We start from the raw sequence: 15,248 nt of genomic DNA on the forward strand, positions 1-15,248 counted from the left end.
CACCATGTACCACCGTACACCACCGTGCGTCACCATGCGCCACCGTGCATCACCATGCACCACCGTACACCATCGTGCGTCAACGTGCACCACCGTACACCATCGTGCGTCACCGTGCACCACCGTGCATCACCGTGCACCACCGTGCGTCACCGTGCACCACCGTGCGTCACCGTGCGTCACCGTGCACCACCGTACGTCACCGTGCATCATCGTGCGTCACCGTGCACCACCGTGCTTCACCGTGCGTCACCGTGCGTCACCATACATCACTGTGCGTCACCGTGCACCACCGTGCGTCACCGTACACCACTGTGCGTCACCGTGCGTCACCATGCACCACCGTGCACCACCGTGCGTCACCGTGCACCACCGTGCACCACCGTGCGTCACCGTGCACCACCGTACACCATCGTGCGTCACCGTGCACCACCGTGCGTCACCGTGCACCACCGTGCGTCACCGTGCGCCACCGTGCACTACTGTGCGTCACCGTGCGTCAACGTGTACCACCGTGCACCACCGTGCGTCACCGTGCACCACCGTGCGTCACCGTGCACCATCATACATCACCGTGCACTACCTTACATCATCGTGCGTCACCGTGCATCATCGTGCTTCACCGCGCCGCCCACAGGAGTCACTGAGCGAAGCGGAGGCACGCGCCATGGAGGCTCACCTGGCGGAGGAGGCTCGGCTCGGTGGGCTCCACATGGAGCTGAGGGAGCAGCTCAGGAGCCTGCTCCACCTGGCGCAGGTGAAGGCCGAGGAGCGCGAGCAGAAGTCCCGCGACAGCGCCAAGGCCAAGGTGCGTGCGTGTGTGCGTGCGTGTGTGCCTGCGTGTGTGCGTGCGTGTGTATGTGTGCACCTGTTGCACCAAGCGGCGATGCCTCGGCCAGGGCTTTACGAGCGTCAGTCGACATGGCCAGTGTCCTCATTTATAATAATTCTAATAATATTTTGCATTTATATGGCACTTGTTTAAATCCCTCAGAAACTCATTTACATCGCATTTCATCTCAAACCTTCGTAGGGCACCCCCATTGGCAGGTATCCCTGTGTGGCACAGGGTAACGCAGCACCTGGCCTGCAAGTGAGTATTAGTGTGCCAGTAGGGGGCGATGATTGCTGCTACTGTTCCTATGGAGTTTTTTGTGGTGTCATTTTTCTAATTTGTAAAAAATGTACCGTGACGTCGGTGCACAATGGCCTACAGGATCTTTCACTTCCACTGTGAGTAAAACAGGTGGCGCGTAGTATTTTATTATTCAGACCTCTTGCAATCGAGGAATCCTCTTGAACACAATGCACACTCCATATTCATATTTTAATCTTGGCATGATAATGACAAGACTAAAATATGAATATAGAGTGTGTGAATATGATGATTGTCATAATCATCATGTTAATCCACTGCTGGATGAAGGTTTCCCTAAGCCGATGCCATCACTAAGTCATGAAATCTAGCACTGTATCTATCAAGCTGCACACTCTCTAATTTAATCACGCCATCTCCGTGGCGAATGTCATTTTAGGTGAATTTCCACCTTTAGCTGCTACTCTGAGACATTAGGCTCGATGAGCCCTCAACACTTTTCACTGATGGTCATCCTTGGAAGAGATATAATCATAAGATGATCGCCTCTCTTATTTACCTGCATTTATCCAGATGGAACAAAGTTGCAAAGTGGAAAAAAAACATATAGAAGCGCATCGCAAATGTATACGAAGAGACAGACGGTCGAGTGCATAGGCCAGGGAACATTTGCATTGACAAGACTAAAGATGGAATGACAGCCAAGGAGCGAATGTACGAAGAGGATAACGTCCACGGAGAGGGTGTGTACTAGAGTGAGATGGATGGGTGGCGTTGACCTGGGAAGGCCAGCATGCGGCAGTGTATAGACTGTGAATTAAGTTGTTCTTGTCATTGTTAACTGAGGCTAGCGAGTCTCACCACTCTTGCGATGTGCTTTGGGTAGATTCGATACGAACGGATACTGCAGGAGGTCAAAGCCAAGGACCTCTCCATCGTGGACCACAAGAAGAGGCACCAGGAGATCGTGTTGAGGTAGCGACGCGAAGCGCAGCTGCACAGCATGGCTGGCTATGTTTAACAGCAAATTAACCTCTCAGGCCAGATGGCTTTAACCATCCATAGAACAAGAATTGGAATAGGTGACAAAGCCTTTGCCGTTGCAGCACTAACGTTTTGGAACAGCCTCGTTTCCTCCCTTAACACCATAAATCTTCCTTAGAAAAGTATCCCGGAGAAAAAATTAGTGCTGGATACAACCACATTTGCAAATGTGATTTGAACCATATGGCGGGACACCGGGGGCCCATAAGCCCCCGGCTTACGCATAAACTGCGTTGCGACGTCATTTTATGTCTGTTGAAGCCAAACGATGCGGCAATCTATTCCTCTCGACGAGCTCTACACGACGCGTTAATGAAAGTTTCAAAGTTTAGTTTATGACTACGGCAATTTTTGCAACGACGGGTGCTTGGTGCAGAACGAGGAGAGGATTGATTTCTGATGGGTCGCACCATTTATGTGCGCGGTGGGACGGAGTGGTAAAAAAATATATTAATTGCGATTTTGACGTCTGTTTATTCGGGACCCCAGGGTCCTGCCAAAAGGTTCATTTGTAAATATAATCCTCGCCTATGTATCGATAGTTCAATGTTAATGTGCAATTTTATTGAAGGACTGTGTTTTGTCTTGGTGTGGTGTGGGACTGTTTTTGTTGTTGTTTTGCTGCCTTGCCCAAGCTTGCATTTAGTGTTGAAAAATCGGCAGGAATTTACGTACTTATTCAATTTGTACTTTTATACTTTATGATACATTTTTAGTGTCTTGCTTTCCTTCTCTCTGTTTTGCACTCCTATCATATTTTGTGTTGTTTATTGTTACTTGCTGATACGCCCCAAGGGGACATCTGTGAAAAAGAGCTTCATAGCTCATCGGATTCTTCCAGTCTAAATAAAGATTATGATTCTGGTTTGTTACTGAATTTCCATTGCAATTGTACCTTTACAAATTGCATATTCAATCAGAATGCTGTGGGAGATAATTTGCCAAACAAAAATGTAATGCGTCTCCCCATTCAAAATGTATGGGCTGGTCGTCATCTCCATCAATAGCCATGATCTAATGGTGGAAATTCCAATTGCCTATGCCAGGAGCACGTCTCTATTAGGCCACCAAAGTTGCCTTCTTACAATCCAATACGAATTTTAACGACCTTAAATAGATGATTGATTCGTTGGGTTGAACCCCGTATAATTGTTATCCAGCACCGCTACAGTGTCTTGAGAAAATATTCAAAGACACATGCTAGGAAGGGCATGCCGGTGTTGCATGTACACGAAAAACTGAATATCGTGCGGAGTGGCGGCACAGTCGGAATTCGGCGATCTTTGTTTAATTCCTAGCTATGGCTAACATCTTTAGTGAGTGATATCAGAACCGGCCCTGGGCCTCCTCTAGAATGACTGAGCCTTAAATGAGGTGCATAAACATTACCAATGAGGAGACAAAAGCGGTCGGGCGTGGTGTTGACCACACCACCCCCTCATGTGGCGTGTCGGCCTTTGTGGGTGCTTGCTGACAGTGCTTGCCCCAACAGTCTAAGTAATCTACATGGGGGACCTGTGTCTTTATTCAGTGAACGTTGATAGTGGCTTCGCACCAATCGCCCCTACAGCAGACCCAGGTCATTCTTGCAAACTAGCCTTTTGCCTGTCCAAGGACGGGTGTATTGAGTAAATCTGAAACTTGCAAGCGAAAAGCAGACCGCAACGTGATATTCATTGCATCAATGCGTGTGCAATTTGTAAGGGCGCGGTGACAGAGACCTATTTCATTTCAAGGTTATAATCCCTTGTTTATCATGACGTCCTTTTTACTTTGATGTCTCAACAGCGTTACGGAGATCACGTGACATGAGGGTTCTGCCTTTGTAGTGAGGGTTGTCAGTTGACGACGAGGAGGGGGGAGGAGGCCCCTCGGCCCCCCATGTGGAGTGACGTCACCCACTAATTAATATCAATGGAGGTGGTGTCCATTTGGAGAACGTCACCTTATAATGATTATTAATGAGGGGGGCTGTTCTATGTGGAGTTACGGCACCTGCTCATTATTATTAATGAGGGACGAGGGTGCTCCATGTGGAGTGACGTCACCTGCTCATTATTATTAATGAGGGAGGAGGGTGCTCCATGTGGAGTGACGTCACCTGCTCATTATTAATGAGGGGGGTCCATGTGGAGGACGTAACCTGTTCATTATTATTATTAATGAGGGGGGCTGGTCAACGTGGAGTGACGTCACGAGCGTTGCACACAGACATTCTTGGCTCATTATGATAGGTAATAATGGGGGGGGGGTGTCCATTTGGACGACGTCACCTGCTCATGATTATTAATGAGGGGGGCTGTTCGGTGTGGAGCGACGTCACTTGTGCATGATTATTAGTGAGGGGGGGAGTACTCCATGTTGAGTGACGTCACCCGCTCATAATTATTAATGAGGAGGGGTGGGGGGGTGTCCATTTGGAGGACGTCACCTGCTCATTATTATTAATGAGGGGGGCTGGTCGACGTGGAGTGACGTCACGAGCATTAAGGACAGACATTCCTGGGTGATTATAGTCGGTATGAGGCTAAGCTGATCTTTTGAGTTCTCACCTAGGTAAACAAAATAAACTTGAACAGCCTATGAGGTCTACAAAGATAATCTTCGTCTTTGTGGACATCTATGAAAAAGAGTTGCATAGTTCATTGCATTCCTCCAGAATAAATCAAGATTCTGATTCTCTGTATGAGCCAGGGTGTTTTTGGGGTTTGAGGCCCCTGCCTGAGGATCTCACCGCGGGTGGCGTGACTGGCTGCAGGCTCAAGGAGTTTTCCCAGCTCTACAACGTCATCAAGCTGGAGCGCAACAGGTGTGCCAACATGATCCTGGCAGCGGCGCAGCAGAGCGCCGAGACTCGAGAGAAGCTCAAGATCCTGGAGAACGAGCTGGAGATCCTGGTCTCCTCATCCAGCAGCAAGGCCCTGTGAGCCCCTCCCCAGCCACATTTAGCAATGATCATGAGTTGCTTTTGATAGAGCGTGCTTTATTCCGGGGCGTCTTAGAGAGAGCCCTTTGTGTGCGGTAAGTGACTCCCACAATATCTCATCTTGACACATTTGAAAGGACACCCCCAGTGGCAGCTGTCCCTCTGCTGCACAAGGTGACTTATTAGTATGCAAGGGGCGATGATTGCTGTCCTGTGCAATTCCAATTGAGTGTCTGCGGTGTGATTTTTATAATTTGGCAGATTTGGACCATGATGCCAGCACACAATTGCCTGCTCATTTCTAACGACATCAGGGGATCTTTAACGTCCACTCATGAAGCAGACAGCGCGTATTTTTACGGTTAACACTCCTGCACTAATAACCAGAGCGGCCTGCTGGATTCGAACTGCGAACCTCTACAACAAGTGACGAACGCACATCGTTTTGAATTGCAATTTGCATGAATAACTGCAGATGACAGCGACAAACATGATTATTATTGTTGTTGTTATGTGCTCGGTCACCGGCTGCCCAGGATGATCCAGAAGCAAAGGAAGAAGCACCAGACGGTGGCGCTGTCCCGCGACACCGCCCGTGCGGACACGACGCGGTGCGGGCGTGAAGGGCGAGAGCTGGAGGAGCGGCACCAACGCAGCCAGGAAGCGCTGGCGAGGCTGCGCGCCCACGTCGAGCGTGCGCAAAGCGGCAGCCGGGAGCTACGCTCGCGCTACGAAGAGGCCGTGCGTCAGCGCAGAGCCCGGTACAATCTACCACCCGCGCACGGTTTTAGAATGATCCCTTTCCTTCATCCCTCTCACCGAGCTTCTCACCTTCCTGGCATTCGCTATTGAAGGTCGATATCCAAGCCACACCACCACTTGATCACCACTTCATCTGCTTCAACCGGCCTTTTCACCCCACCTTCTCTCCGTCGTGAGAGACGATCCTCAACAATGCGGATGGCTGGGCAGCTCCGCTGTCATGCGCAGGAGAGGTGGCACACAAACTAAGACGGTGATAAATCAGCGTGCCAATACGCCCATAGCAGCACACCAGTCTGGTAAGCCGGTCCAAGATAATCTGGATAGCTAGTGCCTATGCCAAGCTCATATAACCTGACTCCGGTCATGAAGGACTGAGGTGACCCTTGAGCAAGGATTGAACTCGCAAGCTTTACTATTGCTAGTCGAGAGCTCTAGTCAGAATGCCGCTCAGTCAGGTCAGCGCCACTGAGATGTAGGTGCTAGGTCAACGCAAAATAATATGATACGTAACTTAACTGTTAGCGTCGTTGTGGAGAATGTAGCAAAATAAAAAAAATATTACTTCGTTACTTATATTCTCCACAACTACACCAACGATGACGTTATTCGAGGTTGTCTATTGAGTGCGGATGAAGCTGACCGCGTGCTGGGGCGGTGGCAGGGCGTCCCAGCTGCTGGAGCTCGAGGGCGAGGTGTGCGCGCTGTACGAACGCCTGCACGTGGGCGACACGGCGGCACGCGAGGGCCACGTGGCGCTGCAGGCCCTGGAGGAGGAGGCGCGCTTCTTGGCCATGGCGCGCCTCGAGGAGACGCGGCAGCTGGGCCTGGCACGCCGCGACGGCCCGAGCCGGCGCATGCTGGACGAGCAGCTCATCGGCCTGCACCTGCAGGTGCCCGTGCTCTGGCATTTGTGCAGGAAGAGGCAGGCCCAATTGGGTGGCCTTGAGCACTAATACTTATCGTCATCATCAGCCATGCATGATTAAAATAATTCCAATTTAAAATTGCTTTGCGAAAAAGGTGTCCTGCGTTGCTAAAAGGGATGATGGCTGATGGTCTAGACCAGGGATGGGGAATGTCCGGCCTGCGGGCCGATATAAGGTCCGCAAAATCATTTTGTCTGGCCTTGCCAAGGCAACCGCAGGCGGGACTCTAAATTCAATAAATCTTGGAGCAAACCTGGAAAAGCAGTTGCGTGTAGCAACATCATCATTACCAGCTAAAATCATTGCACGCCTCCCCAAAATGAAGCAGTTCCAGCCATCACATTAGGGGTGAGTTAATTACATGTTTGACCAGATATAACAGGCTAATTTTAAAGTTGATAATTATGTATGGCCCGCGAATGATGTTATAAATATCCAAATGGCCCTTGGCAGAAAAAAAGGTTCCCCACCCCTGATCTAGACCAACGACTGAATGGCAGCCAAAGGCCTGCCTCACCTGGTTTCCCCTGCGCCTGCTCAGGCAAGTGAATCTGATAGACTGGGGCAGACTCAAGTTGCTCGTCATCATCATCATCAGTGTGTCACGTCATCAGCCATAGTCTGTATTCAGATTGTTTGGCTGCAATAGATTTCTACATGAGCCACTTTTTTGAGCTATCATTTATGGTGAAGTCACATCTGAATAAAAAGCGATTTTTTTGTGATTTGTTTACCTTTCCTATACTTTGCACTCCTATCGTGTTTTGTACTGTTTGTTGTAGTAACGTTCTGACCCGCCCTGACTGGACATCTGTGAAACAGAGCTTTATAGCTCATCGGATTCTTCCTGCAGTCTAAATAAAGATTCTGATTTTCAAAAATCGTTCCGTGTGACACCACAGAATGGTTGAAGAGGCCTTTGGAATTAATGATAATGATGTTTTAGTTAAATCTTGGGCAATCCTTTTTTAAATGTTCCCAGTCATGTATAGGGTAAGTCCTTATGTATAGGGTAAGTTATTAAAAGACATACATGCACAGAACTAATGCATGAATGCTTTCAACCTTATTTGGACAACATTAAAAAAGCCATTTGCTGCAAGTAAGGGGATTGATTGTGTCATGCAATGGCCTTTTTATTGCTCACAAAGATGATGCAGGTGTTCATGCCTGCTCAGATCTTATCAGATTTTGAAATGGAGCAACGTCTTGTCAACTTAGTGACACTACTCTTGCCAAGGTGAATTGCACAACTTGGTCGCTAAATGTGTACATGACACTCGGAAGCCAAGTCCCGTTGCTGCTGCTGTTCTGAGTTATCACGTGGCGGCTGCGTGTGGATGTTGCTGCTGCCCTGCACAGCTGTTGCAGTACCAGGACCACATCCGTGAGCTGGAGGGGCAGCTCGAGGACCCCGAGGGCCGCAGGGTCCGATTCCTCGAAGGAAAGGACCTCTCCCCCAGTGAGCTCGCCAGGAAAACTGAGGAGGTGGGGGCCCTTGTGTTATTACCAATACTGTAGCCACTTGTACAGTAGTTTATTATTAAGCTTTTGCTGTAAGATATACAGTAAGTCCTCACTTGACGCGTGTTCACACAACGCGTTTTCGATATAACGTGGTTCTTCCATGAGGGAATACTTTTCGCACAACGTGCAACGCGCGCCGTTATAGTGCGGAACGGGCACCGTTATAGTGTGGAACGTGCACCATTTTTTTAGGAAATGCGCACAGTTATAGTGCAGAACGTGCACCATTTTCTTAGGAAATGCGCACGGTTTTCTTAGGAAATGCGCACCGTTATAGTGCAGAACGTGCACCATTTTCATAGGAAATGCGCACCGTTATATCATCAGCTCTCCAAACCATAATTCAATGCATGCACCGTTAGATTATATTGACTGATATGCATCGTCAAACCCTTGTTGTATTCTAATATTTGCCTGGGTGGCGATCTGGTTAGAGTGTTCGACTCACAATCTGAAGGCTGGATACACTATGAAATATGAAGAGCATTGACACGAGTGATTTTGAATGCTCACTAACGAGCACCTGCCCCCATGATGTGCGAGACTAAATAGGCATTGTCTTCTCGCTTGCTCGCTTTGCGTGTTCACGTTTGCGGTGTTGGGTGAAGCTGGAGGAGCAGCTGGCACACAAGGAGGAGCAGCTGCTGGAGAAACAGCTGGTGCTGGAGCAGGTGTCTCGGCTGGCGGAGCGTGCAGATGCACAGGCGCGCGAGGGGCACAACGACACTCTGTCGCTCGCTGGGAAGGTTCGAGTCCTCCTCTTGTTCCCTCTGCCTGTGGACTTACCCCACCTACCTGTCCCCTCTCATCTCACCCGATTCCCCTTCCCACGCACCGTAGGATTCACGATTAAATTCTCAAAAGGCAACTGTACTTCGCAGCTAAGCGTGCAATTCAGAGATTGACGGCAGTTGAAACAATGGGACAAGGGTCTTAATTTCTCCCAATGTCTATTCAGAAGTATATAAATCAGCACACCGCAGCATAAATGCGTACACCGCTGATCGGCGATAGGTCACGTACGGTGGGGTAAAGTGTGATTACTCCCACCTCTTCCCCTCCCTGTAGGACAATGCAGGGCTGCGCCTGTACCTTTTTTACGGAACGGCGATCCACCCGCCCCCAAATGCATTCGCCCGCGGCCCGTACGTGCATACACATATCGAACTCCTTCCCCACGGTACCAGCCAACGCCGCTAATGGGAGGTGCGTGCCCACAGATGAACGGGGTGCGGGGCCGCCTGCGTGCCCGCACGCGCCGCCTCATGGCGCTCGTGTCGGAGCTGGCCATGCGGCAGGCGGCGGCGCTGCGCCTGCAGCAGGAGGTGCGGGAGCGGGCGGCGCTGGTGGAGTCGTGCCACGCGCGACTCGCCCAGGGGCTGGCGCCCTGCGACGGCGCCGAGCGCGAGTGGCGGAGCGCGCTCCGCGACGAGCACCGGCGCCGGTGCGAGCGGCTGGCGCGGCAGAAGGTGAGGGCGGCGGTGGCGGCGGCGCGGGCCACGGGGACAGGAGGACACGTGGGTTCACGCAGCCCCCCCGCGTTCACCGTTGTTTAGTTTGTTGTCCTTCCTCGCACCTCCGACTGGCACGGTTGGCTACGTACAATGCAAAAGAAATTCAACATACTTACATATGTATAATTGATATTTATGCCAAAATTTGACCTTCCTATGTGAGGATTTCCATCTCGCAATCAGACGTGTCTTGAGTTATGTTCCCTTTTTATGGGCAAGAGTTGCTAAGCGTCAGGCTCAAAGGCCCAAACCGTCAAGCGACCAGCGACAAACGGATGAGAGTGGAACGTGTTTCTTGAATTTAGCGATGTTATTATTGTCAGAGCTTGGGGAGAAGAGATGATGGGAGGGAGTTCCACAGTGGAGCAGGTCCAGGGAAGCAGCAGAGAGAAGTTGTAATCTTGCATTTTAGGATCGTAAGTTTTGGATCACGTGGGTTTATGAGACTGCAAGGTGGCAACAGCGTGCATGTGGTGATGGTGGTCACAGATGTGAAGGTGGTCTTAGTCTATAAACATAAAAGATGGTGACAATGTCAATCATAAATGTTGCCATTGCCACCGATTATAATGCTGATAACTATGGTGGCGGCGATGATATTAAAGTCAGGATGATAATGATGATCATGATAAGTTAAAGAAGTAATAATAATTTTAGCTGGCGCTTGCTTAATTGCCTCAGCAACTGTAAGTGCCTCACGTCGGGTCTCAAACGTTCAATGGGCACTCTCAGCGGCAGCTGTCCTTGTGTGGCACAAGATGACGCAACACTGGTCTGTCAGCGGGAATTAGTGTGCCAGTCGGGGGCAATGATTGCGCTGTGTATCCCAATTGAGTCATTTGTGGGTAATTTTTCAGATTTGCCACATTTAGCCTGTGGCGCCGGCACATAATGGCCTACTCGGTATCAACGACGGTGCGGAAAGTGTCATTGCGGTTAGCGCGCTGTGCTTCAAACCCGGCGACTCGAGTTTGATTATCTGAACCAGTTCCGGGGCCTCCCCTAGCCGACTCAGCCTCAAATGAGTACCCGGTTATGCGTGTAAGCAACGCCACTATAGAGACAAAGGTGGCCAGGCGTGGTGCAGGGGTGCTGGCCACCCGCCTCCTCGACTGCCGTGCTGGCCTTCATAGGTGCTAATCGCAAATGGCACTTGATATGGGGGATATTTCTCTCTGCTGCGAATCCGGAGCCGTAGCGACGACAGTTCTCACAGTTCTCACCGTCCCCTCCTCCGCGCACGCAGGAAGAGGCGGCCGCGGCAGACCGGACGACGGCCGGCGACGGCGCAGCCTCCACCGCCGAGCCGCGACCCAATTGCTACATCCCCGACGACGATTTGGGACTCCCCGTGCCGCGACCCTATGGAGCCCTGGCCCCGTTCAAGCCCAGCGAGACAGGTGCCTCAATGAGGCACATCCGCAAGCCCAGCATCAAGCCCATCGAGATTTAGAGCAGGGACTGCCAACCGCGGGGTCGCGCACACCGACGGGAGGGGCTCCGCGGGAGGCAACTTTGATAGAGCTGGCCTCTCTCCGACTATTTAAGGAATCGATCGCTCCACCCATGATCGGTTCCATTGCTCAACAAATCGGATAACACGACGGTAGTCGAAATGCAACATCCCTAGTGTGTTCCCACGTGTGACGGGGGACGGGAGGTCATGAGCAGAGCTTGATGGCGTCATGGTCGTCGGCCGCGTCGCGCTAGCAGTGACGGCCGCCGAGTAATCGCCGGCAAAAGGAGTCTCTTACGTAAGTTTTAGTGGAGGGATTTACTTGGTTGACTCATCGTGCCAGCTCTCACCTGTCAAGGTAATCGAGCGCCCAGAGGCCACATCCACATATTGGATTCATTTTGAAGTAATTATGTCTCCTTGCACAAATAGTTTGACTGTTCATGACGTGACAGTCTTGTCGGGTGGTGGAGGGTTAATGACAAGAATTTTGGCATAAAACTACCACGTGGCCTAACCCAAAACCAAACGTGGACTCATTGGATTTGCCACAAAAGCTGGGTTCTATGTTCCTCTTCCTGTCTCTCAATGTAATGCCAATCGTGCATCTTTGAGTACTTAACAGTTTCTACATAATTTTTTAAATAAATTTGTATGTTTATGATCGATATACATCTCAACAGTATAACCCCTGCTTGTGTTTTGAGTTGCGTCTTTAAGCACATGGGAAGGCTGAGACGTACATTAGATAAGCTATACAACCATGCAGTGTTGCACCTGTGGGTTTCCTCCCATACGTATAAACACAATCTGGTTGCCAACTGTCCGGGTTTGACCCATAAAATGGGTATTAACATTCATAAATTGTCTGAAAACATCTTAACATATATAGGGGACTGCAGAACTTGGGAAATTGTTGGTGACGGCTCACCACCTGGCTGCTGCCTTCCCAGTTGTCTGTGGTTCCTCCCCGTGCCTCTGAGTTGTTCTCTCGTTGAGAGTGAGTGAGTAATGCGTGGCGGCAAGTTGCAAGTTAAATTTATTAATGTTACAGTGGCATTCCACTCAAAAAAACAAACAACAAAGCGCCATTGAAGCCAGCTACTCATGTATTCGATTTGCCAAATCATATTATGATAAATCATTTTATTATGAAAAATATTAATTTTGACTGCTGTTTTTCAGATGTTTTGTAATTGTATGCTTTGCCAAATTCAGACTAAATGATGGAATATCAACCACATGTTTTGGTTATTGTGGAAGCGATTTGTTTTCGTTATTTGTGTTATCCCAATGGTAACGTGTGGCTGTAGTGTGAAAATTCATGTAGTATGTGTTGGTGCAGTGTAGCAATATATTGAAACGGTGTTGTCACTGAGTAACCCTTATGTCTTGACTTAAAGCTTTCGTGACTGCAGGAATTCATATTCTTTGGATATTTCGGTAAAGCCGCGTAGATAGAAAAATAATAATAAAAAAATATCACGACGTTTTGATCGCAACAGCAACTCTTCCGCTATATTTTTTCACCTGATGACGATTGCTTGTGTTGCGATCGAAACGTGATATTTTTATTTTAAAAATAATTTTTCTATTTACGTGGCTTGACCGAAAGACCCATATTATTCTTGAATTGTGTGAGGTTTTCCTGCTTTAAAATGTGCATGGTGGCAACATCATTGTTTCACGTGGATAAATTGTACCCATCAGTGGAAAAAGTGTGGTTTATGCTGCCCTCCCAGTCAAAGATGGATATAAGCCACAACCCAGTGGAGCAAGGCCAAGTGTGCTTATGTCTTAAAGTGTATTGATTACCCAACCTTTTCTGCAAATAATAACCTTGTAAACGTATAACAACCGTAACAATGCCTTTAACATATGTGCAGAATTGGTTCGGTTCAGTTTAGTACTTCCCCACCAAGTGGCTTCTGCTGTATCGCAGCAGTGAACAGATATGCAATCACACATGCACACATCGGAGTGAGAGAGAGTCCAGCCACAGCAACACTTCCTGCAATGGGCATGCATGTTGACAGCGATAGGGCTCGCCATTGTTTATGTTGGTGCCTGCGCAGCATTTAAATAAAGACACAAATGCAGAAGCAAACCAACCGCTTGCTTTGTTTTTTTAACGGTCGCCGATTTATGTATTTTATCCAGCTGCAACGTCAACTTGAGAGTCATTGTGAGGATATCAGACATCATTGATCAAATCCAACATTCACAGCAGGTGAGATCCCATGGCGAGGTAGATCACGAGATGGGTGTGGAGCATGGGAGGAGGAAACACAAAGACATCGATATTACCCATTGGGCCATCATTCTTTCTGGGCATGAGCTGAAGCAGGTAGCTATTGCAATTCATTTAATCAACACAGTATGACCAGACAGCAGTACGCATGAGAGATGCTATTAGCATGAATTTGCATTTCTTACATGACTACATTACATTGCATTACCACCGGTCATCATTCCAGTGAAGAGTCCTGCCCAAGCCAACTTACTTTTATTAACAGTTAACATGGTGTCTCTAACGCCAGCTTGAGTATATGTGTGCTCTCATCCATGTCCCTCTTGCAGTTTATCTGTGTACTTCCAGGCATGCAGCAACTCTCAGCTTTTGTTCCATTTTCTCGGTTACTGCCCTTCATTATAATCCATTTGCCATAGCAGGGAGCATGCATTGATTAAATAAAAATTCGCAAAGTGATCCATATATTGTAAAAAAAAATCTGATATCAATATCCCATCGATTGCATTTACTAGAGCAGGGCGTGGTGTGCAATATCGTCTGTCACATCTCGTATCCCGTGTCTAAATCGTTAAGAGTAATGGTAGTCACCCCTTTTCCATTACCATAGTGGAAAAGGCAATTAATGGCAAAATGCACTCACCGGGTTAAATGGAATAACACCGAGGTTAGTCCTCTAACCAGAATGCCACCACTCGACACAACTTACATGCACAATGTCACGGCGGATACTTAAAGGCCAGACGTCAGCAGTCGTGGCTACTCGATTTCCAAGCTCACCATCTGATGAAGCTCAAAGTGGTTCGAGCAAAACGTCCTCGTAAATTTATTTTAAATTCAGTGACGAAAAGTCTCAAGCCACCGGTGAAGAGGAGGAGCTCTATCGATCAGCACGTTGGCACGTATCGTTCATATCTGTAAACGTGACAATGTTTGTCAGGTGGCGGAGGGTTTTTGGCATAAAAACTACGAAGTGACTCTCCCAAAAAACACAAATTTGGATCCATATTGGCTAATAAAACCTAGGTTTTAAGTTTACGCAGATGGCCAATTTAATCTTATTGGCTGCCAGGCAAATGCTGTCAGCGAGCACCTATTGTAGCTGGCATTGCGTGCGAGGGGATCGGGTGATGTGGATGTTGAGCGCATCACCCACCGCACCGGGTACAGTGGCTTTAGGGAAGCGTTTACCTCGGGTAGTACAGGCCAGGTGCAGGTACCAATTGTTCTCAGATGGTGGATAGGCACGAATTGAAGCCAGGTGCCAGCATTATAGAGAGAAGTGTGTCAAACGCTGCACGATCGCTCCCAAACCGAACGCACGCCACTCTGCTCTGTGCATTTCTGCTTTGTGCTGCGTGCGAGTGCACTGTGTGCGCAAATGCGGCTTGGAGCCGTCTATTTACTGAGCGATCTGCATCGGTAATGTTTTTTGACGAACTGCAGACAGCTCCAAGTTCTGCTTCGCGCAAAGAGCTGACCAAAATGTTAACAAACAACGGGACTTTGCGGTATGGGGAATTCTACTGAGTTTGGGGAAGCAATGGTGATATTTTTCCACATCAAAACACCACAGAGAGAAAGGCAATGTATTACAACCTCGGTGGGTACCGCACCCTGCAGCCAGTCCACGCAACTCAAGTACTCAAAGGCCGCATTGCTCATGCAGCCGAGGTAGATAACGCAGGCCGAGCATTCTCGCAGAGGGTGGAGAATTCAGCCTTGGCAATGCGAGCAGCCCCG

At 49.0% G+C, this 15,248-nt stretch overlaps 1 protein-coding gene across 1 annotated transcript in view; it reads left to right on the forward strand.

The window, feature by feature from the left end:
• CCDC146 (coiled-coil domain containing 146) overlaps positions 1-13,361 on the forward strand; it is a 49,711-nt gene extending 36,350 nt beyond the window's left edge. Inside the window, exons 11-19 of the mRNA XM_032971354.2 lie at positions 638-808; positions 1,983-2,071; positions 4,899-5,063; positions 5,603-5,827; positions 6,493-6,721; positions 8,120-8,245; positions 8,893-9,030; positions 9,505-9,753; positions 11,045-13,361. Of these exons, the coding sequence (XP_032827245.2) occupies positions 638-808; positions 1,983-2,071; positions 4,899-5,063; positions 5,603-5,827; positions 6,493-6,721; positions 8,120-8,245; positions 8,893-9,030; positions 9,505-9,753; positions 11,045-11,251 (1,599 nt within the window). The 3' untranslated portion in view covers positions 11,252-13,361. The remainder of the gene's footprint in view (positions 1-637; positions 809-1,982; positions 2,072-4,898; positions 5,064-5,602; positions 5,828-6,492; positions 6,722-8,119; positions 8,246-8,892; positions 9,031-9,504; positions 9,754-11,044) is intronic.
• The last annotated feature ends 1,887 nt before the right edge of the window (positions 13,362-15,248 follow it).

Source organism: Petromyzon marinus, chromosome 46, assembly GCF_048934315.1.
Source record: "Petromyzon marinus isolate PM22_M1 ecotype Great Lakes invasive population chromosome 46, UKy_Petmar_22M1.pri1.0, whole genome shotgun sequence".
NCBI classification, from domain to species: Eukaryota; Metazoa; Chordata; class Hyperoartia; order Petromyzontiformes; family Petromyzontidae; genus Petromyzon; species Petromyzon marinus.